This window comes from Tripterygium wilfordii, chromosome 19, assembly GCF_013401445.1.
Source record: "Tripterygium wilfordii isolate XIE 37 chromosome 19, ASM1340144v1, whole genome shotgun sequence".
NCBI lineage: Eukaryota > Viridiplantae > Streptophyta > Magnoliopsida > Celastrales > Celastraceae > Tripterygium > Tripterygium wilfordii.
In genome coordinates this window covers 1,751,955-1,776,443 of record NC_052250.1, presented here as the reverse complement: position 1 = coordinate 1,776,443, position 24,489 = coordinate 1,751,955, and the positions used below count along the sequence as shown (strand labels likewise).

The 24,489-nt window shown below is 36.9% G+C and overlaps 2 protein-coding genes across 3 annotated transcripts; one reads left to right on the top strand and one right to left on the bottom strand.

Moving 5' to 3' along the window:
* The first annotated feature begins 2,035 nt into the window (after positions 1-2,035).
* LOC119985134 lies at positions 2,036-5,843 on the top strand. Its single transcript, XM_038829321.1, has 6 exons — positions 2,036-2,294; positions 3,147-3,211; positions 3,329-3,358; positions 3,467-4,427; positions 4,613-4,885; positions 5,489-5,843. Exons 1-6 carry the CDS (start codon positions 2,256-2,258, stop codon positions 5,555-5,557), a joined length of 1,437 nt encoding a protein of 478 aa, XP_038685249.1. The 5' UTR covers positions 2,036-2,255; the 3' UTR covers positions 5,558-5,843.
* Positions 5,844-6,520: 677 nt separating this feature from the next.
* On the bottom strand, positions 6,521-22,686 carry LOC119985681 (double-strand break repair protein MRE11). 2 transcript variants are annotated; one of them, XM_038830003.1, is made up of 23 exons: positions 22,551-22,686; positions 21,977-22,020; positions 21,425-21,560; positions 20,067-20,224; positions 19,446-19,536; positions 15,364-15,483; positions 15,208-15,276; positions 15,031-15,122; positions 14,744-14,846; positions 14,515-14,622; positions 14,354-14,416; positions 14,216-14,287; positions 14,002-14,079; positions 13,382-13,444; positions 13,224-13,284; positions 11,959-12,041; positions 11,640-11,753; positions 11,375-11,452; positions 10,789-10,860; positions 10,401-10,657; positions 9,281-9,413; positions 8,403-8,597; positions 6,521-7,094 (listed from the first exon to the last, which is right to left on the bottom strand). In XM_038830003.1, the coding sequence occupies exons 2-23, from the start codon at positions 21,991-21,993 to the stop codon at positions 7,062-7,064; spliced, it is 2,196 nt and encodes a 731-aa protein (XP_038685931.1). In that variant the 5' UTR covers positions 21,994-22,020; positions 22,551-22,686; the 3' UTR covers positions 6,521-7,061. The 2 variants fall into 2 exon arrangements, 1 of the variants encoding a protein (XP_038685931.1); XR_005465116.1 differs by lacking the exon at positions 9,281-9,413.
* Between the last annotated feature and the right edge of the window lie 1,803 nt (positions 22,687-24,489).

Here is a 24,489-nt window from a genome sequence, read left to right as displayed (position 1 = left end):
TCCACTCACAGGATCCGCAACAATCTTCTCGAGTCAAGTCATCAAATAGAGTCATTGCGTACAAAAGAGGTTCCATACTAAATCCCAACATGTTGTAGGTGTTATAATTAGGGTTTTTTCCATCCAAAGGAAGTGAATATTGGTTTTTGATTGATATAGGTAGCCTCCACCATGAAAATCATTTCACCAAACCATCATACAAAGAATAATTATTGGATTACCGGTAGAAGACCGAGGGGTCCAAACTGATAGTTAGCACTACCTAAACCCAGAGCGCCCATATTTTTCACGCAAAACCACAAGTTAGTTTTTTTTTTTTGTATAGTTGTATTCCACTCAATCAATGCATTACATTATTGTTGCTAAAAATTGACATTAGGGACGTAGATAGATATGTTGTCTTGTCTGTCTCCTTCTTGCATTATTGTACTTGATTTGTTTGCATTGGATGTTTGTTACTAAAAATTGACATGTCACTTTAGGACACTTGCATTTTACACACCACAATATTATTATAATTTTCAGCTCGATACACATCAATAATATTATCTGCTTTGGATTGTTCAGTTCCTGTGGATATATCGGACCCGCATGACTTTGTTTTCCCAGAAAGTCACCCATCCAAATAGTGTTCTAACTTCTAACATAAGTACGCTTAACTGCTGAGTTATTATAAGATGTTGTCCACCAAGTAAACGCGTTGATAATGGTTTGAAACTGAAATTAATTATACATGTTAACAAATATCATGAAGCTAGAGATCTCCTTAGTCTCCCTCAAACTAACTTTCCTTCTGTGATGGAAATCCTTGTATTCTTTTATAAATTTATGGGCTGCATGCAGCAGTAATCCATCATGCATGTCAATATAATTCCTACTAACAAACTACCATGAGGGAATGTGAACCTGAAAAGGGGGGAAAAAAAAAGAAGAGAGGAAGAAAGTACCTCTTCAAAAATTTTAGCATAAAGACACAGGACAATACGAGCATGGTAAATTCCTGCACATCCACAAGGATATTGTCCGTTTAGTAGAGTAGAAAAATTGATTTTCAATATCAATAGAAAAGCTGTGAAAAAAAAATGAGTTTAAAACTGTGTAATATGTTATGAGGTATTTAACGAACTAAAAGCTGACGCAAGTGAAAATTCTGTTGGATTAAAATATTTCTTAAACTTTATAATATTTCATTTTATCATTTTTAATTTTTATAATATTTCATTTGATGACTAATCGTCTCAATAGGAAAGAGGCCATTGCCTTCCGCAAATGCACGAACCTCTATAGATTTGTATTTCGCATATTGAATTTCGAATGAAAGAGAAGCAGAGGCGTGCATGTAGAAGGATAGAAAGAGGAGAGGAGATGCATGTATAATGTATCAATTGAACAGCCAAGATCAAAGGACAAAAAAATAATCGAACGATCCGAGATCATTGTGACATGCAAAACGACCTGCCACCATAGCATGCCCTTACTTCCAACTTTATATATTAGTATGGATTTGGATCTGTACTTCATTGCCTTGAGTTTTCTCTTACGCCGTCCTTTGTTTAACAGTTGAAAAATAGTTCATTTCATTTGAATTTAACATCGCTTTGACTTGAATTAAAATTGATGCTCTTTGATTTGAGGTGGATTTGATCATGCTTTGACCTTGGTACTCGAACATTGGCTCGAGTCATTTTCTCTACCCTTCTTACCCGGAAAAATGGAGGGGTAGTACTATTTTCATATTTTGTACGGTTTTCTCTAAATAATAAAACATTAATATATATTCTGTACGGTTTCGGAAAGAATAAAGTTCAAAGAATTAGTCCACACCAATACAATGTGGCGTTCGCGTTAATAGGTGACCAACACGTGACGGTAAGGTAAACTCTGCTTTCTTTCATTGTGGACTTTTCGAAATTTCGCAACGGTCAATTAATTTGAGCGTACCATATGCGCACCACCACCCTGGTATCCAACGCTTTTTGACCGTTCGTTGTTTGTCCACGAGAAAAGTAAAGTAATCGGACGGTTCTTACCGTTGCCGCAAACGAAATATCTGAATAGCCGGAAAAAACGATGTCGTTTGTCTGCCTCAAAACTTGATATGGGGAAGGGAGAGCAGCCTGACTGCCAGAACCACAATTTGTGGAAAAGATGGAGCTATTTTTAGGGTCTTTCCAGAATCTAAGGCAGTAAGTTCATCGCTGATTTTGTGATTCCGTAAAGCGTTCGTCTTCCGAGGAGAGTTCAGAGAAGAAGAAATGGATGTCAAGAAGGGCAAAGATCACTGGGCCTTTTTGGTAAATTTCTACAATCATATTAATTCTGGGGTTTGATTAAGAATAATGTGTAGTTCGAGTCCGTGTAATTCAAGATTTTCATTATTTGTTTCCGGTTCTCAAATTGGGATTTGTAGAATCTTGTATTGTCTTGATGTTTGCTTTGTTCATTTGATTGGCACAATTTACCGGTTAGTTAATGGGCTTTGTCCCTCTTGGAATTTTGATGATTTATTCCTGGATTTATTGTGGGTCTTTTAATGAATGTTTCCTCTCTTGATCATCATATCCGTCTCGTTGTGTTTCTGGATTGGCATTGCCGTGTGAGGTTGCTCAGATTACTGAGCAAAAGTGGGGGGAAAGAAAAGAAGATATGATAGTTCGTTTTCTATTTATTTATTTTGCTTCTAAGTTTTCCATTAGGGTTTAGATTATCTTGTAGTGGTCTTGTTTATCCTCTTTGTCTTTATGTTTATTCTTGGCATCAAGATACTTGATATTGGTTTGCCTTTTTAGTTTAGGGATTCTTCATTCCCTGTGGTTTGATTGATTTAGTCATATTTCTTCCCTTGATCATCAATCCATTTCTTTATGTGCTTCGATTGGCATGGCTGTCTCTGGTTGCTTAGATTGCTGAGCAATTCTTAAGAAAAAAAAAAAAGAAATAACAAGGGGGGGAGGGGTCTTCGGTTTTACCCTGGTTATATATGTATATGGTAAGAATGCAAGTTTTCACCACTTAAGCATTTTTGTCTCCCTCCCCACCCCAACTTTGCATGCATTTTATGTGGACCCAGATGGATTGAACTGATTGATTGATTGGATGCAACTTCTCTTTTTGTTTCCAACTCACTGCTGCTGATTGATGTGTAGGAAGATATTGAGGCACCTATGTGGGTGGATCTCACCTTGGGGTCTGAGTTCTGCAACAAAGACATGTGAGTTTCTGTGAAGTTGTGCCTTTACATAAGAATTCTTTATCGCCCTCCTGAGAAGTCATATTATTTAGTTCATGTTTATGATATGTATTCCATTCAATTTTTGTCGAATTGCAGTGGTGATCAGTGGTTCTATACCAGCCATCCGTAAGCATTTCCTAACTCATTCTCGTCGCTTGTATGACCTTCGGTTATTTTTTTTAGATAGTATTACGCTATTAGCAAACATGGCTATAACTAAAAATTGATATACAGGTTCCATCAATGTTCTTCTCACCAGCTGAAGTCCACAATTTTTCATCCTTTTGAGGAAAGTACAGCCTCAGAGTTAGAGATGGAGGGGCCATCTTCCCCTAAAATTCCAGGTTCAGTTTCAAGATCAAGAGGGAAGCATTATAGGAAAAAGAAATGGAGTAGATATGATGATGCTTCTTCGGTCAATATGCAGCATCCTTTTAAGAATCTAAAAGGGAAGTCGTCATTGGTGAATTTAGGGAACAATGAAGAAATACAACCTAAGTCTAGCTTTGTCAATGCTAAAGGAATTTTAGGTAATTTGAAAACAAGAACATGTTTGTTCAATAAGAAGGATTTAACTAACAGTGTCGGAGCAAATGGTATGAAAGCTACACTTGTTCATGGAGATTCGAAGACTAGTTCATGTTCTGTGTCAGATGAGGTAGCCGAGAGCAATACAAGTACTGTTACGTATGAGAGTAGCCAGCAACAGCAGCAAAAGCTACTTGAGGTATCAAGTCAAGCATTTGGTCAGACTCATACAAGCGGGCTCTTGTCCGCCGTGAAGATTAGTCTTAGGAAAAGCTGTATTAACAGAAAACCATCTAGAGTGTTGATTAATAATGAAAGTGTGCAATCAGGAGACCAACCATCTTCATCTAGCAATTCTAATGTTGGATCATCCTTGACCACAAGATCAAGTGACCGTAGATCCACTTCTAGTAAATCCAGTGTGGGCTCAACTTCAAACCCTGTTTCCAGTGTTAAGAGCTCAACATCGACATCAGTACGTAAAAAACAACAGGCTCCATGTGGTAACAACGTTGTGAAAATGACTCAAGCGGCAAAGAACAAAGTAAAACATTCCAATGTGGCCAGAGCATCTACATTTCGTCTTAAGGAGGGGATCTCTGGCTCTAGAAGAGGAAACACATGTAATGTTAGAAAAGCGGTGCTCCTGGAGCCTGCAAAGTCTACGGTGAGAAACTTTGAAAGTTTTAGATAATTTGTGTTGCAAAATTAGAGAAATAACTAGAAATTTTTGAACCTCTGGAAGAGTACATCAGATATAAAATGGACCTGTCAAGTGACATGTGAATTCTAGTTTTGTCATTAATGATGCTGCATAAGGGTTATAGAAAGTGTGATTGTTTTAATTTGCAGGTTCATTATCAGAATCCACATGCCAAAGTTTCTACGCTGCTTGGAGTTAAAAAAGAAGAGTTGTTTAACGGTGCCAAAAAAGCTAAGGAGAAACTGAGAGTTAACAGACCCAACAGATATGAAGGCTTGGGAAAGGAGAACGCGGCAGGTAGATTGTTGGTAGTTCAGAGACGCAATGGCGGAGGCAATACTGCTGGAGCAATAGTCATAGATAAAAGGCCAGATCCAAAGCTGTTGCTCAGGAGTGGCAAAACAAGATTGATTGGTCCAAAGGTAAGATATTAATTTTGAAATATATGGCTTTGACTTGTGAATTCACATTCCCTCGCTTGCGTTTGGATAAATGGTGGTGAGGATCTTTTACATATGCTTGCAGAGTAAGCTATGTTTGTTATTACAATTTTTTGGTAACTTAAAAAGGATCACAATATTGGTTCCAAGGAAATAACTTGCATTATTGGTATACTCTTTGGTCTCTTTTCTTTGTAATCTCCTATTGTACTTGCTTTCCTTTTGCAATAAAAGTCTTTTCATTAGAAAAAGGGAAGTAAATCTTCAGGTTTCCTGTTTCTGTATGAGCCAGTCTCTTCTCCTCCTCCTCCTTCCTCCCTCCCTCCCTCCCTCCCTCCCTCCCTCCCTTTAATTTTCTGATAAATAACACGACTGAGTCTGAGATGTTATAATTGTACAAATACTTGTGCATTTTTGTACCACATGCACTTTTTCTTTGTCACTATTATAAGTTAGATGGTTACTATGACAGATTGTCCTCTTATTAGACACACATATGAACTGAAAACCCGAGTATTGGGATATGCTTTTACGATGAATATAAAAGCATCACTATGAAAACTGACTTAAATTCCTTTTGAGCAGGGAAAGATGAGTGACCGAAGTGAAGGCACAACTGGAACTAATGCAGTGCACAAGCTCTACCCTCGATGAATGAGTAGAATAGCTATGTGTTTGTATGTACTGTGTATATCCGTTTCTTCTTTAGCTTAGAGCTAACCTGAGATTATACAAGAATATTTTGCCTTCTTCGATGTTCTCGACATCATTTTCTGGATCTTACGGGTTCTAGGCTTATGGCCGGCGGCTAATACCTCTCACAACTTTGAATGTTTTGATTCTTTTTTTACTTAGGTATGATTGCCTTTATTTTGTATACTGCTTACACGTATTTCCATGGCTATGTTATCTCTATGCTGATGCAGCCTATCCCACATTATCAATAGTGTGAAGTTCAGATGTGCAACATTTCATAGGATTATGAGAGCCTGGAGTTACCTTGATGAATTTCAGTGGATCAATTTAAGGTTAAAATGTTTGTCTTCTTTTAATTATATATATATATATATATACACACACACACACGTGGGTGTTTGTGTTATATGGATGCCTGGACCTTGCACAGGAGGGTTTTGGACTGCACCATGTCCATTACGGGGTTCCTGCCCTATGAAGTCTTGGATAAATAACTCAAGATAGGATGACGAAAAACTGTCCCATAATAACCCCAACTGTTACAAACGAACATTGTAAAGTACAAGGAGTGAACTTAGGATTTATGATGCCCAAGGTTAGAAGTTCAATCCAACCAATTGAGATATTTCTTTGTGAAATCCTAATTCTGTGGATTTGTCTCACTTTCTAACCTATACCCGCATGAGCTTCGGCTTAGTCTTATCCATCGTAACGTGGTACCGTCTCTTCTGACAGTCCAGAGTTTACACCCACCCACTCAATTGTTTGAACTCCGAAGAACATGTTGGGCTAGGTAGTTCCTTCCGTAACAAAAAAAAAAATTGACAGTGTCAAAATATTGGAGCATTCTGAAAGTTCCACAAACATTGTTATGTTTGTAGACCTTATAATTGGAGCCACAGGAGGTTTCCTGTAATACAATTTTTTTTTTTTTTGAAGTAGAGAGGTACTAAAAAAACCTTCAGGGAGACTATTTGACAAATCCAGCATAATGTAAAGTAGAATACAAGTCTTCTCAAGCAATTTAACCACTCTGGCCTGTTCATTTCTTTTCTTTGTACCCACGACTAAATACAAAGAGGGAACACAAATTGTAGCTACACCGAAGTCCCAGCAGATGAACCATGTAACCTGCTTTATAAAAATTAACCAAATCCTTCCTGTACTATGCAAAACTAATTTTTACATAGTGAACATTCATGTGCAACAGTGAGCATCTATTCCCAGGAACCAAGTGATGCTAGGATGTTGGTCGTACATGTTTACCTTCATCTAACGCAACAACCACGGGCAAATGGAGAGGCCATATTCAAGATTATGATTTTTTTTTTCTTTTCATTTTTCTTCCTTCTCAACAAAATAGGTCTTCATGAAATCCCTCATACAAGGATGCGCCATAGTGTTGTGATCAAAGGACCGATGTTTGACCTGGATGTGTGAAGGTCCACGAGCCTCCCCATATTTATCTTCTTAAAGCACCATAATTCCTTGTTACCTAGAAAATTGGGAGAAAGGTTAGACACAAAAGATGCGAGATAAATACAGAAGCAGGCTCTAGGTATTAAGACTGACAAGATAAGCAAGGATTCATGATTTTCTGAGACGAGTCCACCAACAGTTTCTCTAACTAATGCATTCGAAATAAATACTCTAAAGCTTTAACTAATTTTTTAAACATAACTTGCCCTATTGTCATTTTGTTTTGCAAAAAATAGGCAGCTAAAAAACAAGGAAAAGGGATACGCTGAATCACATGGGATATCCAGTAGCTTCCATGTGTTTCCAGAAAACAGAAAACTTATCTCAAAATACAAACCCAAAGGAAAAAAAAAAAACTTGTGCTATTTTCTGGTTCCACTAATCATCAACCCCACTCAAGTTATCAAAGCAGATTTAAACTCAAAACTATCTGACAATTAGTTTCAGCTCCTGTTGTGATTTTGTTTTTAAAACTAAAAAACTAATACAGGGAACTTCACAATATGATCCAAGCAAGTTGGACTCAGTGAGCGGAAATGAACCAAGAAAAAGTTTACTGCTTGAAATTCAAGCCTCAGTACACCAATCAGATGGTTCCACACCCCTCAGAAAGCACAGCAAAAATTTTCTTCTCTACATCACCATATTTTCATCGAAAGCGTACAATACAATAAAAAAACGGTGAATAATGTCATTCCTGTCTTCAAGCTCGACTTGGCAATTCAATGGCAGAATGCTACATTACTATGCAATGGCAAGACAATAGGGCAAGAGGTCAAAATCATTCATCTAAATGGAGTGAGAGTGGTGTCATACTGTTATATACAACTTCAAAGGCAGAGTTTTCAGATCTAATCTAACAATTCATTTTACATGAAAAGTGTAAAATTGAAAGAGTTTCGAAATTTACAACTCCTTTTATAACCAGCCAAGATTCTTCAAGTTGGCATATTATTTTTTATTTTGACCGAGCTAAAACTAAATGAAGTCCTTTAAAGTTTGATGCTATGTGAAGAAAATGGGTTGTTTTACTACTATGCAGTTTCACACACATATGAACGATAACCAAGACCTACATTGCGTTCCTAGTTACAAAAAATAATGAAGTCACATCAAAATAGAAATCTTGGCATTTTATATGGCTCGGAACAGAGAAAAAGCCCTTGTGTATCCTGAAACTGAAGCAAGCAATGACCTAGAAAAGAAAAGGATGGCCTATCTTGAAAAAACAGGGACCATCATTCTTTAAGCAAAGAGCATTGCATACGAAAATTTCTGATTTTAAATAAATGGCATAGGCATATAAAAGGCTGAAAAAAACAACCCGAGGTTGAGACTTATTTAATTTCTTTCCCACATCATCATCCTCGTCGTCATCATCATCTTTGTTTATGAGCATTCTATGAAATGAAGAATTATCTGATTTCCTTCCACGCTTGGAGGATGATGTAGAAGCTCTGACTCTTCCCCTTGGAGCAGCTCGCTTGCGTCCTTTTCCTTGGAGGCTTCCATCATCTTCCTAAAAAAGATTAATGAAATTTTATTTAATTCACGTAATTATTACATGAAGAACTCTCAGATAACGATATAGATTAGCTCTGCCAAGCCAGCAAACTCAAGGAAAAATAAACCGAGTTTGTGACTCCCATTGACTGAAGAAAGTGTAGTAACAAGTAACATACTCAATACAGCAATGATGACTAAGAGAATTTTTATTTGTAAGTCAGTAAGTGATGACTAAGAAGTATGCAGTTAATAGATTTTGAACAATTAGAAGCAATACTGCTGTATAAACTGTTGGGAATTTGGACCGGGGGTGAGCCCAAATTACATGGGCACACATGGGCTTACTAGGCAATGGAGGAAAGCTAATCTTACTCAAAATCATAAGCTCTTGAGTTGGACCTCCCCATGCCTTATACACCACACCACTTCTTTCTATTTTTAAAATGCGGGACTTGTGTTGGGCTCCAACATAAACTTTAATCACAACCAGAAGTTATACTTGGTGTCTCATGGTTGCTTGACAGTACTTCTCGGAACGTCTTGTATTCGAAAATGTTCCTTCTTTTTTTTCCTTAGCCAATATTCATTTGTTGGCTTAAGTACCACATTGTATATGTGGTATTGAATTGCACAAGAGAAACTAAAAATTAATAATGGATTGGCACAAGAAATCAACCAACAAGATATACTTCATACCGAACTATCATGAACCTCATTAGTTGTATATTTCTCGCCTTCTTCACTTGAAGCAGAGTCCACATTCTCCTGATCATCAGTAATGCTTCGAAATGCAACTGATGCAGCAGCAGATGCAGCAGCAGATGCAGATCTGCAGCAACACACTATGATCTTAGAAAATTTGCAAGTAATATCAACTTTTTTGCAACTAAAAGAAGGCAAAAGGGGGGAAACGAACATTTGACCATTCTCCTCTGCCCCTTTCTTGGCAAACCCATCCAAAGAAGGGAAAAAAGGGGGAAAAAACATTTGAATGGAGCATACTTAAATTAAATCCTGTGAAAAACACTGGTTCTCCTCTGCCCCTTTCTCGTCACCACTTGCTAATGCTAATTTTAAGAGTGAACTCTTGGATATAAAAAAAATTCAAATAAATATCATAAACTTTCTGGAAACGACTTGGACAGTTAGCATTACTTTCGTTTCTTTGTGCCTCCTTAGTTGTTAAGTTACATGGAATACACTTTTCCTAAAACTTCTTTCCAGCATCTATCATTTATAAGAAGGACAACAAATGAGTACCAATCTAGTCAACTTTAACATTCAGTACTCTGTTCCTAAAACCACTTTCCAGAGTCTATTATTTATAAGAAGAAAAACCAAAGCTTGGTCCTGAGAAGCAACAGTGGTCGGGTCCTCACCATCCTGCCATTAGGGCAGGGATTCAAGTCCCCCTCCCTGTTTAACAATCCAAGAGAAAGAAAGATTTTCCTGGCTTCTAAAAAGAAAGGTTGAGAATCATTTATTAAACATCTTTCAGATTTAAGTTTGTTTTTAATTGATTAACAAAAATTGCATGCTATATCATTCAATTAACCTAGCAAAAACTAGAAATATTACCATCACAAGCCCAACATAACTAGCATTCAATTGATGCTTAATACTCATGGTCACTTCCAAAGCAGATTCATACCCAAATATCAATCATAATGTACAAGTAAGCAACAATAGAAGGTTATTTCTAAACAGAATTACAACATATAAACTTAAAACAGATTGTTGTATGGGATAAGAGAATGAAAAGAGAAACAGAATTTTTAAACAGAATTTCATAATATCAGTTATCCTCAATGAGTACCTTTGAGACTGGCGGAATCCCATAGCTGCATCAATAGTTGTCTGCTTCAAGGTACTAGAGCCCCTGCCCCTGCCCCTGCCCCGACCCCGACCCCTTCCACTTGGATGTCCCAAGGCATCCTGATGTGAGCTAGAACCCACTGATGACCCTTTCCGCCCTCGAGTGGCAGACTTTACACCAGTTATTTGGGTTGTGTCTTCATCATCGCTAAAGGAAACTGCACTTCCAATTCCTGCAGCACTCTCACTTCTGGTACCCTAGAGTATATAGAAAACAAAATTTTAGACTGCAAAAAAAGGGCACTGTCTTTGTTAAACCTATGTGGCGGCGGCAATGTAGTCCAACAGAGGTGATCACTATGAATAAACATGACTCTAGAAAGAATTACCTCCAAGGACAGGGAACTGGACGTGAATTGTGGGTTATCCTTGGAGTGTAAAGGTCTCTCTTTGACACGTTCCTACGAAACATTAATATTTTCAATTATCAGTAACATAGGTATTGCTTATATACTATACACAAATATAAATACACAAAACAGCCTCCGAAAGCATCAGAAACATACAAAAAGTATATATACATAAGGTGAAGCAGGGTCAGGAACAACGAATCTCTTTATGATAATAAGATTCATTTTGCAAGTTCGTTATTACGGGTAGTTCTTACAAAGGATCGACATGCGTGCATGAAAATAAAAGCATGAGACAGCCACACACAAAAATGGAGATGAAAGCGCATGCATGCAAAAAGACAGTTTCAGCTGCAGGGAACATTAAATCAAGTTGAGCACTGCCAAAGTCACCCCATCTGCCTCATAAGCTTCTACTTTTATATATGTAACCTTTTATGTATCAATCTTAATTGAAAGCAAATATTAGCAGTACCAGACAATATGTAAAGCCAATGAGCTAGCATTTTGAAAAAGAAAATTTAGAGGAGAGAGAGAGATGGAGAGCGAAACTTCAACTTCTTGCCTCCAAACACTCTCCAACTTTAAGAATTAAATCTTCCTCTTCATACTTCAGATTATCAGCATCCTTAGCTATTTTGCTCTGGCGAAGCAAGAAAAGGAGACAAGTATTAGAGAAACTATCCAGAGATAGAAAAGAAAGGGAAACGACAACCATCAGCAGGAAGATATAATACCACATACACGAACATATTTAAATATATACGTGAAATAGGCAAAAAAAAGTATTTTTATAGCCGTTCCCCAAGTAAGGCAATAGAACCACTTACACGTGTTTCTTGAAGATTGTATTGCACACAAGAAAAGAAAGCCAATTTGTCATCTTTGTTTACAAAGTTGTGCAATGCCACGTCCAAATCATTGACTGGAAGGACCTCCATTTTCTGCAAGTTCGGACATTATCGGCATTCAAAAAGAGGAACAAACTATAAGATACAATGGCACCGATACTATAACTATTTTCTTAGTAATTTCACTTATGTTTAGAAGTTCCGCCAAATACAGTTATTCAATAAAGCTGTCCCTCCCTAGAATTAGTAAGCAAATGTAATGAATAGAAAAGACACATGGAAACTAATGATTGCATACCAGATTACTTTCAGCGACTAAGGCCTCAATGTTTTGCTGATTTAGTTCTTCCGGGCGAAGCCTTTCCGAATCATCAATTTTAGCTACAATCATGGACAGAAATTTCATTCATAATCAGCTTGAACACTACTACTATCTAACTCATAATCAATAATTGGAATCAGAGAACAAGTAGAGGACACTTCTTAATGCTGTATTGAGTCCACGCTAGATCATGAAGCAAAAAATTGACACAACATGTGATATTTCAAGGCTGCATGCATCTGCCCTCCTTAAACCCAAAGGATGGCAGGAGTACGTAAACTGTGTTGACTTTTTTCTTTTTCTCTACCATCCACTCTAAATCCCTAGGGAAATGATTTCAAGACCCCTCTTAGGATGGGAATATTTTCTTATATGAATAATATAAGCAAAGTCAAGCTGAGCACAGTAAAAATAGTATTCCCTGTAAAATAACCAACATGCCGGCTAATGCTTAATTTCGAAAAACTTGATATGATATTTTTAACTCTTTTTTGATAGGACTCATAGTGAAGAATCTAACTTACTTATATTTAAGAAGGTTTATAGGTAAGAGTTGGTTTGCAGCTCAACCCAATGGCAATCTTAAGTCAGCTATCTGGAATTAGATATCTATCCGCAAATAACATCACTGAGAAAGAAAGGGCTCCCATAAAAGCTATGGTTTAGATTTCCACACGTAATGTGTACTATTATTACATTATAACCACTAGAGTTTCAGTTTTGACAAGGGCATTTATTCCTGGTATACTTTAATCAGTTGCATAGAGAAAAGATCTAGGATGTGCTAGCTCATGATTATAACATTTTATGGAGATATTTGCTAAAAGATTGTGTTGACAGCAAACCTTTTCATATATAGTTTGATGCTGACAGATTGCGTTGACATTATTTAGTAGAAGTAGAGTGCAAGACTAGCACTCATTTTTATTTGATTTCCGTAGTTATAGCCTCTGATTTATATGATTGATTCCAGAATCCTCGATATCTAGTGTGTGTCTGCGTGTATATATATATATACAGATTGAACGAATGAAATATCAAGCCTTCTGATTCTTTCTACTCTTTCTATCATTCTGTTTCATCACTGTTCAGTCTTTCAACAATATCATAATTCACAAACCTATGTATGTGGCAAATCCACCTTAGCATGTGACAAATGAAGCATCAAACATGGTTAAGTCCATAGCACAAAATAGTCAAAATAGAGTACATCTGAAAGATTAAGCTAATACATATATTACCTTCGCTACGACCTTTTCTAGAAGCCTTTGAGAATATAAGAATGTCTTGGGGATTGGCAACCTGCAAATTGCAGATACAAAAGTTCAGCTTCAGAAAGGTGCTCAAAAGACTTGAGTGTCAACTTCCAGATCTAGGACAAATGATAGGATGAAGATACCTTGCCCACATATTTCTGCCCAAACCTTTGAGGATTTATAGTCATGTACCCAGAGTAATCAACCTGCCAAATAAATGAGAAATCATGCCACTGAGGGTCAGTAATGACTAACGACAGATTCTGCCAGCATCTTGTCAAGAAAACTCGTTACAGATCAAATGATGTGATATTTTAAGAAAAGAAAGTACACCTTAAGAAGCCATGTAAAAATGCTAATAAAAGGAAAGGCCAAACTCAAGGGAAACAAAAGCAACTTAGGTCACCATTATGCTTTATGGTAAATCATGAAGAACAAATCTAGCCTAAATGACAAAGTTAAGGTGAGAGTGCTCCAATATAAAAGGGTTCACCAAGAGCATGCAATAGAGCTGCAGTTAATACTTAATACACGTTGAAAAACAATCAAAGATTGTTAAGTTTTAGTGCATCTAGAAAAATCAAAAGGTTAAAGTGTTTCACACAGGAAGGTAAGGGTTTGTGCTTCCTTCAATTTTGTTCAATTGAAGAACTAAGACGATTACTATACTTTAGTCATCCCCCCATACCCCCATCAAAATCGCTAAATGAGGGATGAGGGAAAATCTATAAATGTAATGTATTAAGACATAAGAGAATATTACCTTTACACGGATTAATGGAAGCTTGATATCTGACTTCTTAACAGTCTTTTTCCTAGATTTCTCTATCAAATTATGGACCTAGCCATACAATAACCAAGGCACATTATATTTCCAATAGAAACATCATGTACAATATAAGAACTTTTAGACCTAATAAAGAACACTTGAAACCTTAGATCCAAAAGTTCTTAGACAGTAGAGAAAAAAATCATACCACTTTGTCCAAATGTTCTAGGATTGAGTTTTGATTGTTGGGATCGATGTCAGGTTCATCCTTTAATACTATCTGCATCATGAAATTGGTGAAGTCAAAGAAGCACTCTATGTATAAACTCAAGATGATAGTAATTACCTCTGTATATTCAAATGGCCTCACTGATGTCAAAGGTATCTTGGTTGGGCGATACTGATTTCCCTACAAAGCACTACAAAGCATCAATGGTATGAAAAATAAACAGAGTAACTTTACATTATCAAAACACATTGTTCAGTAATTTTTTCCTCAAAACCAACCTTAATCTCTAGAAGAAGAACATGCTTAGGTTTTGATTCTCCATCAATCAGTGATGTTGCAACTGAAGAACCTGGTTGAGTAATGTGAAATCCCATCCCCGAAACTTCCTTTTGTAATCAAAATCAACAATCAATTCCATGACATACGTTTTTTTGGAGGGGAGGAGGGGGTAGGGAGCAGAAAAATGAAGACAAAGCTAACAGGAGAGAATTAAATTTCCAGTGGCACCTGAGGATCAACTAAACATTCATGTTCATGTCCCCACACAATGAAGTCTAGGAATCGTGGCAAAAAGTGTTCATTTATTGAGTTTTTTGGGTTTGTCTTCACCCTGCATACCACATAAGAAGCTAAAATTCAAAGCTCACAAACATTGACACTGAAGTATTACTCTAGAGACCACGTAAGGACAAAAGGCTCATGGTCAGGCACTGAAGACAAATTAAGGTTTTTTTTCTAAATCTGAGAAACAAAGAGACACACACATAGCATGCACGCATAAACTAATGCACAACCTGTTCTGGTGCAGCACCAGAATGTTGAACCAGTCTGACACTGGGCACTCTTCTTGAGCTCCAGGCCGCATCCATTGTACAGCATGAGGCGTCTGAGAATTAAATATAAATTTGATTTATGTCTAGTATCTTTTGTTACCATATAAACATTTGCAAAACAAAGATCAATTAAACAACCTGAAACATTCTATTGAGCCGTTCATCCCTAATGTTCCCAAGACCGTAGAGAGCAACAGATGTTGAACCCTGCAATTTGTAGACAGTTACACACTAATAAAGAGATTTGTAAGTAATACCACTCCCACCTTCTGCCAAAAAAATCCCACAACGGACCTTCCTTAAAAGAATAGGATGGAGTGTGATCTGACCAACACCAGAACCTCCAAGGATCATTTTCCCAAAATAGTTCACTAGATTACATGCTGAGAGAATATCAACAGCTGAAAGATTATCCTGTCAGCAGAAACCACAGGAAAAAAAAATACCGACATCAGCAGACATCCGCAGCTGAACTAACAGATATGGAAATAAGCATGAAGTTTGGGCTTTTATTTACAAAAAGGGCTCAGGTACAAAGTAAGAAAATGAGTTAACTGAATATATATTCGACGACAAAACTAAACTTAATATTTGAAAGATAACTAGCTGTTCTAAGAATGCAAGTCCTAATATAAGATATTTGGTACTGACAATATGATAGAGTCACACTAGAAAAAGGAGATATATTGATAAGATTCCTGAGAATTACAGTCCTAAGAAGATGAAATAGCAAACAGTAGATAAACCCTAGCAATTCGAGGAGCTAGGAAACCTCCCAAAGAAAACACTAGAGTCCAAAAGGCTGAGGTCTCTCTCCTCAGACCCTCCTAAATAAAACAGAAAACCCAAGAGCAGCCAATCAGGATAAGACAAGTGCTCCCAATCCCATCAGGCCACGTGTCCACTCCTTTTATTCCTTCTTTTCTCATACTGCTTGACCATGGGTCTAACAATACCCTCCCCTAAAACTTGCACCTTGTCCTCAAGGTGAAGAATCAGGGAAAAAAAACTGAGAAGTAGTCAAAATCAGGGAGCCCCTTCCCTTAACTAGAACTTTGAATTGACCATTGAGGAGCCTGCGGGTCTGCGTTATAGTTTCCAAAAGAAGCATTAGTTCCAGCTCTTCAATGAAGCATGAAGGTAAGGGTTGGCTAATGATCCCAGGGAGCAAGACCTTCCTTGGTTGGGAACATGAAACACAGGTTGTATTGCAGTCTCGGGTGGTAATGCTAGGAAGTATCCAACATGAGCAGCCTACCACGACTTCGATCTAGTTTCCCTGTCGCAATTGATTCAGTTTCACACCGCCAAATTGCAGTAGTTTCACCATCCACCATGAGCAGGACTTGCTAAACCAAGGCATAGCCATCAAACATAAGTGCATGAAAATTGTAGTAATACCCAAAATCCAATCTCCATCATCACCGCCTGGATCAAATACTAAAACTATACCAGTTCCCTGCTGAACAGTACCTCCCAGCCCTTCACCAAATTCCTGAGCTGCCCACCAAGTTGTTACTACTGTTGTCATGTAAGCTACTAACGCTGCTACAACATAATTCCCATCATGACTTAATGAAAGTATAGCATTACTCAAGGGGCTGCTCATGGTACCTCTTGGAGTATCATTTTTATCAATATCAGACCAAGTACTCACAACTGTAGAGAAATAATAAACTTCAGAAATACTTTGTCCCATCCCTCCATAATGAACAATATATAATGCAATGTCGGCACATAATAGTTTAGCCAACATTTTGACACCATCAATCAACCCATGAGCTCCACCATTAAGCTGACATGCTATCACAGTATACACCTCTTTTCCACTCACCTTGAAATCAACCTTGTCCTCAAGATTGCTGCCTCTAAAAATTTCCTGAAAAAGGACATACTTCCATTCCAATGGAAAATGCTTGCTCACACAATGATGAAGGAGAGTTAAAGAATGCACCAACCATAACATGCACCATTTAAGGTCAAGTAGAGTGCCACTACTCAAGTTCTCATGGCCAATAACCAGCATGAAAATTTCCAGCACACGATTGTATGCAAAAGCACAATTTGAGATCTGAATTTTCTGTTTTGTAATGACTTGAATTTTACTTGAGGAAGGTACTAGCATCACAGCTGAGCCAACTATTTCACACACATACCTTTTGAAATGCCCAGCCCTAGGAACATAAAGAATGAATATAATGGCCCATATGTTTAGACCACCATTTTTCATTGCCACAATCACTACCATTGATGCATCTAACTGGTATGTCTCTTTATCTTTACTGATTTCTCTATATTCCACCATCTCCAAAGGCAATTTTGTCCTCAAAATTATCGAGGCAGACATGCCTAACAAACAACTTTTGATGTTGTTGCCATAAGATGCCAAGACAATAACTATGGCATGACCAATAGCAATCCCAAGACATGAACATAGGACAGAGAAAGACACTTGAGGATGACTAAGGTGGACAGTGGTAAGAGAGCAAATTATGCTTGGATTAATACCTGGATCCCAATTCTTCTCTATATGCCCCATAGCATTCACAAAGGCAATCGTTGTTGATCCACTATGTACTGGAATACCCACTAATACAGCTTCTAATATTTGCGTGCATGTTGAGTGTAGCATTTCATCAAACATCTTGAAGGCATATTCAGTTGCTTCACCATGCTCCAAAATTTTTGTGGCCGTGACCCAACCTGTAATCACTCGTCGATCTCTTTTTGCCTCCTCAACTAGATGGTCATACGTCGAATTGAATGCATGGACCTGATTCCAATCTTCTCGGAGTCGAAGATCTGTGCGGTCCAATCGAAGAAGTGTGCGATCAATAAAGGTGCGCATTTTGTCTTTCATCTCAGGCGGAAGACTTGGTTCTTGTGTTGAAAACATGGTTCCCCGATCGAGGGACCTCCGAGCAACTCGAATGCCAGGATTGAGAATCATAGATGAGCGCCTCGCCGTGCTAGAATCTGGAATCTGCCAGGAGCTAGCTGTTTTTGCTTTACCCTTGTCGAGAGAACCATGCTGCTGCAACAGATCTTGCAGCTGGAACATACAGGTTTTCATCTCATCCATGTCCTTTTTCAAGATCGCGACACTGTTCTTCATACCCACTCGTATCTCTCTCCAAAACCTCTATTCTTGCTTCCATTTCGTGGTTACCAGAATCGTACGGCTCCGATCCCATTTGATAGAGTCACACTAGAAAAAGGAGATATATTGATAAGATTCCTGAGAATTACAGTCCTAAGAAGATGAAATAGCAAACAGTAGATAAACCCTAGCAATTCGAGGAGCTAGGAAACCTCCCAAAGAAAACACTAGAGTCCAAAAGGCTGAGGTCTCTCTCCTCAGACCCTCCTAAATAAAACAGAAAACCCAAGAGCAGCCAATCAGGATAAGACAAGTGCTCCCAATCCCATCAGGCCACGTGTCCACTCGTTTTATTCCTTCTTTTCTCATACTGCTTGACCATGGGTCTAACACAATATAAACCCTTCATCAATTACTATACGGAGTCCATTATGGGGAGTCCTCTCAACCTCCCTTCATCAATCACAGTCTCAACCAATCCTTTAGCTTACATACTCAGTACTTTTATTGTATGCCTTCTCAACCTCCCTCCTCTCGTTTTAAAATTTCCTGCCAGGGTTTTATCTACCACCATTCAATGAGAAGGAAATTAGTCACCTTAAATTTGCATCATCATATTTTTGAAAGCATGCATCAACTACAAAATCTTTCAATAATAACATATAGCAACAGAGCACGCCCATGTTAAGCAGCTTCCTTCGCAATTACCTAGAAATGCGCATCAAGGAGCTGATTGGTCAGAGGAAAAATGAGCTTTCACAGAAGGAGCACTCACCCCAGCAGATATTTATTTCCATTTTCTCTCTTATTTCATTCTCCCCTTTACCTTTTTCCCAATTTCTGACACCAGTCTCATTTTCTGAACTTGCTAAACATATTGTAGATGACATATTAGTTCAGAAAAAGAATCCCAAACTAACTTCACAAGAAAACGATAAAACAATCATCAGTTTGGAAAATTGTCTAAATTTTTAGTTTGCTCAAAAAGACAAAGAGTGGTCGAAATACGAGCCCATTTCCAGCACTTCAATCCATTCTGGGAAAGGAATGAGGGGAAGGAAATAGAAGGTAAAATAAATGTTTGAGCTCACTAGGAGATACGAACAAAATCCATTATATCATCCCTCCAACTAATATTAGAATAACTTAGATGGCTTCGGCAGTATACTATGGTCTAAGCGAAAGGCAAGTTGGTCCATCACAAACTCCATGAACAAAATAAAATAGCCATGGCTGAATCTAAAAGGGAAAAAGAAATTTGTTAAGAAATCCATACCACTCCAGCAGGATCATCATGATTTCCATGAATACTGAATACTGGCAAGCCAACATTGAAATGAGGATCTTCATAATTAACATGACCAAATCTGTTGACCATGACAAGTTGTTACAACCAAAGCATTTCTTCTTTAATTTTATGAAGAGCAACACGAACATTTATCTAATCTGTGCATGAGTTTGCATGTACCTTCACACAAGTATAAGCCAGATAAATACCTTTTCTTTTTGGTGATTCGATAAGCTAGACATACAGCACTTACGATGGATGGCTATTAAATATTTAAAGAACAAAAACTGGGAAAAAATATATTTAAAGTTGTTAGTATCAAGTTGACAAAAAAGATAATCGTGAAGTAAAGAGGGGCACAAACTCAAATTTAATGTCACAAGATGACAGTGTGGTTCAACCATAAGCATTGTACTCTATAAATCATGCTTTAAGATTGAAGTAATGAAGCTTGAACATGGGGGAGCCAGGGGTTAATACTAGATCCCCCTACCGAAAATCCAAAAAGAAATCAAAGAAAAAAGTAGACAAGACTCAAGAGTATTTAAAAACCACTATTCTAAACAAACAATATAAAGTAAATGGAAAGTGCAGATAAAAAGTCATTACGAATTAGCAAAATTCACAGTCTGGTCGCTAACAACTTGGAACCGCACTGGATGATCATTGAGACAGTGGCGCCTGAGAATTTCAATGGCCTTAACCAATGTTGACCTTGAGGGCTTATTCTCATGAAAAAGATCACCACCCAGGAGTATGAAGTCCACCTGATATCAAAACAAATATCATAATACACTAATCCATTAAATTTAAACAACAAACTAACATAGAATAAATTCCCTTTGTATAGCCAACCCTAGTAAATCCTCATTTCAACATTAAACATGACAGAGGGAAAAAAAAATTTATTCTAAATCCAAAGCTAAAAGCAACCAACATTTGGGTATAGGAAATCTCCAAATTGAATTAAAATGAAGAAGAGGGATTAGTGATAGGTACATATTTATACCAGTTATTCCATAATATTTACCCATCTTTCTTGGTTAAGTCTTGGTAATTATGGTTTGTTACTTCCCTTTTGTGTTTCTGTAGGATAATTTGAAGTAAAGAAGAAAAGGAGCAAGGTCAGGCTTAAAATGTCATCGCAATCCTGAATCATCTGTTCAAATTAGTCAATTTTTGATGATTAAACGGTGTCATCTCAGAAGAAAGTAAGAAACCAATGATGGAGGCATACACCGTTGGAAAGATATAGATGTCAGCTCTCTTAGGAATTTTACGGATCTCGATTTGGTATTTCCTAGAGCAAGTTGTTGTGATTTGAGTAAAGATACTTCAGTATAGAAGGTCTGCATGCAAGAATACTTTTGATGTAATATGATGTCATGATCATTAAACACCTAAGAAAATTGATCATCAACATGGAATTAACTTGCTAAGCAGGGTAAGGGACGGGTTATGGTGAATTCGGTTGCTCTAGTGAATTAGAAATTATGATTTCTACAATTTTAACCATTTTCTACAAGGTCCAGCATTTGAATCTTTATCTTTATTCAGTAATTTTCTTTAATTTCAATCTCTCAAACAAATTTTCATAATCTTAAGCTTTCCAACTTAATTTTAAATTTAATTAGCAAGAACAATAGGATTAAATCAATCTTTGTGGGAAGATATCCTATTCACTAGCTATACTATCTTTTGATTCGTACATTTGCGATCATTAAAATTTGATACAATTAGGTACACCTAGTTATCTAGCAATTAGCATGGTAGCAAATAGCAGAAGATGGCTGTGCCTATGAAGGCCAGGGAAGCCAGCTAAAGGAAAGGGCTCACAAACCACCAGGTGTTTGAAACAGGACCACAAGCAGAATTTACGGTAATAAAAAGGAATAATTGATAAACCAATAGCCGGAACTTGGAAATGCAAAGAGCCAAAGAACAATAGGTTGAAGATAGTTTATTACTTGCGATTTTTCTGCTATTGAGCATATCTCCTCAAATGCCTGGAAAGAATCTTCGCGGCGAATTTCATCCTTCTCCATGTAGCCTAGGTGGCAATCCGTTGCAACAAGTATACGAAGTGTATCGCTATAATCATCACTGAAATTTCAATTCATTTAATGCATCACTAAAGACATCCAAATGCTGAAATAACAGAAATACCTAAGACCAAAATTTAATTCAAAGTGGGAATCTCCAATTATTTTTCTTAAGCATTGAAAACTTTCAAAGTTCCCCAGATCCATATGTGCGCATACATTCATAACAAGCATATATCACCTAAAAGGCTTAAATGTCTTGTAACCTCTAAAAAAACACAAGTTCCCTTGATACTGAAGCTCCAACGGAAAAATGAATGGTTACATATTTGACAATTACCTCCGCAAAACCTAACCTTGACACAATCTAAGGCTTTGGGAATTTTTTTAAAAAAAATTAAATGTCATCAACCACAAAAAATTTTAAACACATCATCTTCTTTTCCATGAAACATAAATTATATAAGACCTAATTACCTTAACAAATCTCCCATGATTCCAAGACTATAAACTCTTCAAATCTGCACAAAACGAATAATAAAAGATTGTAGTTAAATATCAAATAAATTATCCCTTCAGTTCCAATGCTCAAGGTCTTCGGAAAGACACTAGGCATTAGACCCACAATAAGACATGAAAGTAAGATTAAAGAGACAATAGAACCCTAGGAAAAAAAATTGGACACAACTCTGAAATTGAAATTTCATATAAAATTAGTTTAATCCAAAGAGTAGAAAACACCAAAACACAACATTGTCCCCGCTAGCATATGATAAGAAACTAACGCTAGCAAATAAGCTTAGCTGATGAGGCAATAAAATAAATACACTCGAGCGCTCCATTTGACAGCAAAGAAGCTGTACAAAGAGAAAACAAAATGCAGCAAAAACCAGCTTATGATATAGGAAATGAAGATGGAGTCCCAAGTCTTAATAGGGCTCCAGATTTTATTTTCTATGCTATTTTCCCAGACGTTCTCAGGAAACAAACAGAAGATAGAAAGAAATTCAATATGGCAAGTATAAACTAGTGTTGTAATGTGAAAGAGTACCCGATTGCGTATACAGATGAAGGAGAGAATACTGTGCTTTGAAGCCCGAACTGGTAGAAGTAGAGAGACCCTAGAAAGCGTTCGCTGGCGGGGAATTTCAAAGACCAGAAGAGAAGGACCTTGTGCGAGACTGGCGGACTGCGAGGTGTGTAACGTGTGTTTTTACTTTTTCACTTTTTTTATTCTTTTAAATTCTATACAGAGGTAGGCCTCATTTGGGCCGCTAAACCGGGCCGCAAGACGACCAAGACAATATTAAGAAGGCCCATTACGGTTGGTGGACTTCATAGTTCATATATAATAAATTCCCTTTCTAGTAGACTAGTACCAAATTATTCAACAGTCTATCTATACTTCATAATAAAAAGTTTGAGGGATTTTAACATTAACACATCCGAACCATTAGCTGGAGTGGTAAGAATGATGTGTATCACTCTAATGATCAGGGATCGAATCTCCCCTCCCCGTTTTTAACGAAAAGACATTGTCGGTCTTTTTTTAACCGAGAACGATACTATATAAATTTTTGTCATATGCACATTTGTCACGAGTCTAAAGACCCACGTACAAAGAAATTTTTCACCTAACGATATGATAAATTAGGTCAAAACTCAAAAAGTGACGTGGCTGCCCAATTGAACTATTTGGGACTCCACATATTTGTTGAGGGTATTTTGGTATGATGGAATCAATCTCTAGAGATTGCCAAGTGGTGCAAGCTTATGACACGAGCGTTTTCATTGAATTGTGAGACCACTTCATTGTTTGTATTTTTGTGTTTGTGCATTCACATCCTCTTTTTGTGCTCCTCCATGGATTTTGATATTTGGACATTGAAGGGAAATGACAAACTGAGCCTGTTTGGTTACAATTTTCAAAACTGTTTTCTGTTTTTAAAAATTCAAATGAGATTGAAAATTCGTTTGGGTGGATGTTTTTAGAAGCTGTTTTGTAAAATTGAAAACTGTTATTGGTTTTTAAAAACCAAAACTTCTATTTGAAGTTTTGTAAAATTATTTCATGTTTTCTCTTTCATCTTTCCTCTTTCTCCGTGTTGAATCCTCTACCAAATGAATTTTGTTTTCATCATTATTTTTTAAAATTGTTTTCAAAATCTAATCTTAAAATCAGTTTTTGAAAATAAAAAACCAAAACCATTTCCAAACACACAAAAAAATCTTTGAGGGAAAATCCTTGAAAAATACTAATGCACTTGTGGACAAACACCTTTGCTTCATTACATAAGGAAACTCCAATACATTGCCATTTTTATGCATTTCTCTAGTATATTTTTCTCATACCTTGTCAATCATTGTTCTTTGTGTGATGATAGCTATTTGCCAACCATCAAATCTCTTCAAATATGTTGTACAATGATACTTTTTAAAGAAAAAAATGGAAAAAAGAAGATAGTTGTGTCATATTTGTCTTTATACTATAAGAATCCTTATCATGGTTAGCTTGTCACCTAGGGTTAATCCTTTGCGATTGAATGTCATCCTAATTTACACTATTTATAAATAAAAAAATTGCAACTAATATAAAATAGGGAAAATAACACTCTTTAAAAAGGATAAAAATTAAAACAATTTTATATATTATTGAAATTATTAGCTCAAACATACCAACAAAATATAGTTGTCTTCTTTGAGTTTATCGAATCACTATGAATTCATCTGACCCACAAGATTTTGTTCTTCATTGATCTTCGCCATTAATGATACTTAGACTCAAAAAAACGTGTTTAATTATATTCTTTTACATATATATCTACCCCAAGAGAGCATCCAATTATTTTACTTTAAGCTAGAAAGGAAAAGTTGAAAAAAAGAAAAGAGAGAAGAATACAATTTCACCAATTATTCTTGTGTCCTCCCATAAGAGGCATCACATGCATGGGACTAATGAAAGAGCTATCTATAGTCATGTTACCTCTCTC

Bases quoted from the DNA above. Each gene is read 5' to 3' on its own strand.
- LOC119985134 (XM_038829321.1), top strand. From the start codon at position 2,256: ATGGATGTCAAGAAGGGCAAAGATCACTGGGCCTTTTTG. The intron at 2,295-3,146 runs GTAAATTTCTAC...ATTGATGTGTAG, and splicing joins AAGATCACTGGGCCTTTTTG to GAAGATATTGAGGCACCTAT. The intron at 4,428-4,612 runs GTGAGAAACTTT...TTTAATTTGCAG, and splicing joins TGGAGCCTGCAAAGTCTACG to GTTCATTATCAGAATCCACA.
- LOC119985681 (XM_038830003.1), bottom strand. The intron at 15,484-19,445 runs GTATGGATTTCT...TTCTGCTGACAG, and splicing joins ATGATGATCCTGCTGGAGTG to GATAATCTTTCAGCTGTTGA. The intron at 12,042-13,223 runs GTAATATATGTA...CCATGATTGTAG, and splicing joins TAGAAAAGGTCGTAGCGAAG to CTAAAATTGATGATTCGGAA.